Raw genomic sequence first — 4,616 nt, 5'->3', positions numbered from 1 at the left:
GGGGGGGGCATGGAAAAAAATAAGTGGATGTCGACATCTCCCTTCCCGAATATCCAAACAAAGTACACCAAACGAAGGGGAAAACAACAGTTATACATACCTACTTCAATCAATAGATTACCTTAATGGTTGAACAAGATTATAAGGTACCTCCCCTTCCCTCTTTCCTCTTCACTAACTTTCTCATACGTAGCGCTCAGCAAACTTCAACAAGGGACCATCGAACTGCGCCCACTGGTAAAAGTCTGGTAATCCACCAACAACGGCACCAGGTTCAGTGAATGGCGTGGAAGATATGTTAGATGCTACCGAAGGGGATATTGTGCGGCACCGGCCATTAACTTCGCCTGCTTCCTGCCCTGACAAGTTCAATTTCGGCGTTGGTGTGCCCGCTTGCGCGTCAGTGTGTGCGCTCTCGCGGTACTGTCGGTAATATTTCGCCGCATCAATCAACAATTTGACACCCGATGGTTTTTCATCCTGCGCGGCACGAAATGAGGAAACTCCCGCCGCAACAGCGTTACCCGATGGGGGCCCGCCTCCATTCACAGAGGCAGACGCACTGCCTTCCGTTCCCAAGCCAGAAGAGTCACCACCACCACCACCGTGCAGGGCAACCTTTTTGGCAAGTTGCCGCTCGTACTCCTCCACAGCATTCCATGACATAAGCTGCAGGGCTGCGGTAAGCAAAAACAATGGAGCGCAATAATACCCGCAAGGAGGAACACCGGTAGCACCCATATCCCTGCGGTGTCCAGGGTCAGGTACACCGTCCCTAAAGCACGGCATAAACCAAACATCAGCACGACATCGATTAGGGATGATACCAACAACTGGAATACGTGCGTAGAATGGTTGATCCGCAGATTGTAAAGTTGGACCGCAGTGGGAACCGAGGGAAGCAGTGTTGGTGGTTGAATCCACAAAGGAGAGCGATGGACTTGTATGTGTCGTCTCGTGAGCCACACCACTTGTAATGGAGGCTTCACGGGCAGCCGCTGCATCCGCGCTGCTGCCATTCAAATCCACAGGCTTCTCGAAATTTGAGACGACGGCCGAACCCCCCGCAGCAATACCACCAGCGGCTACGGAGGGTGATAAGGCTGGCGAAAGGGGTGCGGTGCAACCTGGAGACGCTGATTTCGGTGTCTGTGCTGTTGTTTGCTCTGCCACTGACACTTCCCGCCGTGACGGGGCCCACATATCCCACCGTAAGGCTGCTCGGTCAGCACGAAAAACGGGACTCATCCAGCTCTTGTTCATGCATTCAAGAGCACTCGAAGACTGTGATAACGGCGCGATCTCATGACGTGGCGGCCGCGGTGCATAATAAACAATGAAACTGCCGCAATTGTGCTTGGCACAGTGGTTTTGATCGAACACAGGCCTCCAGAGCACAGCAATCCATGACTGGTAATCAAGTTCTGTGACGTTAGCAGTAAGAAGTACGGAATAGCGTGGATCCTGCGCGGCAAGATCACGCACTTGCTCTAACACAAGGCTTCGTTGGTCAGGGCGTTCCGCGGCACCCCACGTGAGCCACCCCACACCGGAGCTATCATCCATCTCTTCTGATCCGTCACGTACCGTCGAAGCTGTTTCTACTGATCCCCTAGGTGTGGCACAATCCTTACCAGTTGCCGATTTTGTTATAGCAGGGTAGGTGCACGCAAGCGGGGGCTCATGGTCAGTATCCCCTTGGCCACTTTCCCCGGTGCAGACGCACGTCGGTGAAGTGCGGCCGCTAGCTGGCCGTCGTTGGAAGGCGTTACAGGAATCGTCCCCCGATCTCGACTGCATAGCCTTCAGTTCCGCGTAGGTAGCGGACGATTCAAGAAAACGAAGCCGAAAACCACTAAGAAACGGACTATACACCACGGTTTCCTGCGGAAATCGCATCGGCGTGAGGGGAACCGGTTGCGCTAGCCGAACCGCGCAGGCAAATGGCATGTCCAGCGACTCCCATATACAACGCAGAGGGATTAAGGGTTCAACAAACGTTGGAGGGTGACCTCCTCGAGATGGCGTGCGTTCCTCATTGCCGGGTGTTGCACTTTTTGGTGATGCAGTAGGCGACTCGACAAGGCGGGTGGCTAAAAGGATGGGAGAAACAGCACAGACAAATGAAACGATATTCCCGTAAACTTGCGGTTCAAATGGGATGTCGGCACCCCCCTCATCAAAGAGATCCTCCAGTGCTCCATGTTGCTCATACATCGGAGGGTGGAGTGGCAAATGTCGGGCGTGGCCTGGTGCCCGCGCGTGACTCCACGGGCTTGCACTGCTTGGTGTCTGGGCTGTAGCCCTCCCGCCCCCATCCCCACATGTCAACCCCGACATTTGTGTGGGGCTTCCCTCTAACGGTTGCCGCCGGTGTTGAGAAGTAGGTGACTTCCACATGTAATTACCCGCAACACTCCTCACCGTTTCGTGGCCCCCTCCACCAGCAAGCAGGACGGGGCCCGACCGCTCACCACTCGCACATGATTCTGTGCAGGAGTAACCACCCTGATAAGCGATGCCCACTGCTATATTTGACCGATAGTGCTGCAAATCTTTAGGGGGTACGGGTTCCCACTGCGATGCTCGGTGTGCTGTCGGAGACTTGTGTGAGCATCCTTGGTGATGCTTCGTCCCCAATGCTTCTGCTGCGGGAGGCCCACAAGTGGGAGACACACCCGTCGGCGTATGTCCGAATAGGTTTGTTGGCTCCCCATACGGCTGCCTCTGATTGTGCAACATTTCCGTGTCGTGACCGTGATCACCAAGCATTGTTAGCGCTGGTGGTTTCAACTCTTGATTGCAAGAGATACATAGATTTCCCTCCCTTGCCTTCGGTTTCCCTTGATCGGTTTGACTTGTTTTTTGCCCAGCAGTAACTTCGCACCCTGCGGCTCCCTGTTCATCTACCTTCCCAGGTAACTTGTTAGTTTTCTCCGTAGTGTTTATCTTGGTAGAGGCATATGACTCACCCTGTCCGCCGTTTTCACCCAGAGGGAACAAACCATCACTCTTATATTGACATGCATTTTGGTTACACCGTTTCCCAGCGTCGTTTGGGTGTAGGGGAAGTCCCCGGTGACCACCTTCGTCCAGCGAACAATGTTTTGTCCCCCCAAACGTCCTATTGTTTTCCCTGCTTCCGTCGTTGGAATTTTTACCATGACTATTTCTTCTTTCATTCAGATACCTAGAATCTCCAGGTGGGCCCGCAACACTTTTTTCTGTTTCCACACTTCGATCCAGAGCATCAGAACAATCCTCCTGACCAACCCCTGGTCCCCGCATGCTTCCCTCAACGAAAAAAGGAGGAGTTTCCCTAGAAGTGGAGCCGTCACCAGTATCACACCTCCTCCCGTCAACGTATGATGGAATGATGCCCTTATTACCTCCACTCACCGCGGAGTCCGAGGGAAGCATCACACGCTCGTCGGTGCGTGGAGCTTCCCCGTAGAAGAACGTTGGAGGAGATGGATTTATTGTGCCCCCAAAACACTGTTGGTGGTGACTATTGTGGTGAAAATTGTGATAGACCTGGTGTGGTTGATGATAACGATGTTGCTGCTGCTGCTGGTGCTCTCTATAGCGGTTCTGCTCATCCATCTGCTGACGAATTTGGTGGTATATGTAGGCGTCATCGTTGGTGGAAGGACCAGTTGCTATGGCAGTTGGGGCTGATCGTGACAGGTAGCCGTAATGACGCGGGGTTGATCGCCACTGGTGGTTGTGACCATTGCCACTTGTACCTAACATGGCCGGCGCCAAAAGCGGTGGAACCAACCCTCCACAACCTGGTGGGGGCATACCAACAAATGGAGGAACCTGATGGAACGGACCCACCCGCTGCTGAGAAGGATTTTGCACACAATTTTCCATTGACATATCCACAAACGAAGTTGCATCTGGAAGGGGAAGCGGTTGTGGCGGCTGCGGCACCGGGCGCGGACCTTCCCCAAATTGACCCCACCGATGTACCTGCTGACCAGATACCATTGAGGACTCAGCGGACCCCGGCGATGCGGCAACGCACGGGGCCCTTTGAGCAATTTTCATTAGCCATGGGCGCTGCGATTGCGATGGTTGTTTCTGTTGCGGTTGATGTTTCTGAAAACTTGGTATGGGACCGCCTATAAGTGCCGGGGGTCCACTACGACACGTTGGTGCCTCCACGAAGACTCTCGAACAGTCTCCATTTCCCGCTGATGCGTCCATAACACACTGAAGGCCGTCCGCGCTACTACTACTAAGCTGACTCTTCGATGAAACATCACATGATAACGGGGCAGTTACACCCTTCTCCACGTAAGTGTAGTTTAGCATGTGAACTCACTAGAGAGACATCAAAAGAATGTACAGCGTTATAGTGTTACAAAAAGGAGAAAAGAAGAAAAGAGAAGGGAAGAGAAACGAATCAGTGGCCGGAGCAAAGGAAGATCAAGTGCCGAGAAATAAAACGAATACAACGGTGTCCCTCGATGCGAACTCGTTGTGTGGGCACCCACACAGCAGAGCAGAAAAAAAATGTGGTTATTTTCTCTTTCTTTTTTCAACCTATGTTACACACCGGGAGACATCAGGCTGTGGATATACATGCACGTATATATATATATATTTAT

General features: G+C 52.8%; 1 protein-coding gene and 1 pseudogene across 2 annotated transcripts in view; both read right to left on the bottom strand.

Moving 5' to 3' along the window:
* TEOVI_000818600:pseudogene overlaps positions 1-98 on the bottom strand; it is a 388-nt pseudogene extending 290 nt beyond the window's left edge. The window contains exon 1 of the mRNA in view: positions 1-98. This exon is cut by the window's left edge and continues 10 nt beyond it. Coding sequence covers positions 1-98 — 98 coding nt within the window.
* An 85-nt stretch (positions 99-183) lies between these two features.
* TEOVI_000818500 (Protein of unknown function (DUF789), putative) lies at positions 184-4,320 on the bottom strand (the record flags this gene model as incomplete). Its single annotated transcript, XM_067222258.1, has 1 exon — positions 184-4,320. The coding sequence occupies one exon, from the start codon at positions 4,318-4,320 to the stop codon at positions 184-186; it is 4,137 nt and encodes a 1,378-aa protein (XP_067078359.1).
* Between the last annotated feature and the right edge of the window lie 296 nt (positions 4,321-4,616).

The sequence above is a fragment of the Trypanosoma equiperdum genome (genome assembly GCF_001457755.1).
Source record: "Trypanosoma equiperdum strain OVI genome assembly, contig: ctg_1595, whole genome shotgun sequence".
NCBI classification, from domain to species: domain Eukaryota; phylum Euglenozoa; class Kinetoplastea; order Trypanosomatida; family Trypanosomatidae; genus Trypanosoma; species Trypanosoma equiperdum.
This window is presented reverse-complemented; position numbering and strand designations above follow the sequence as displayed.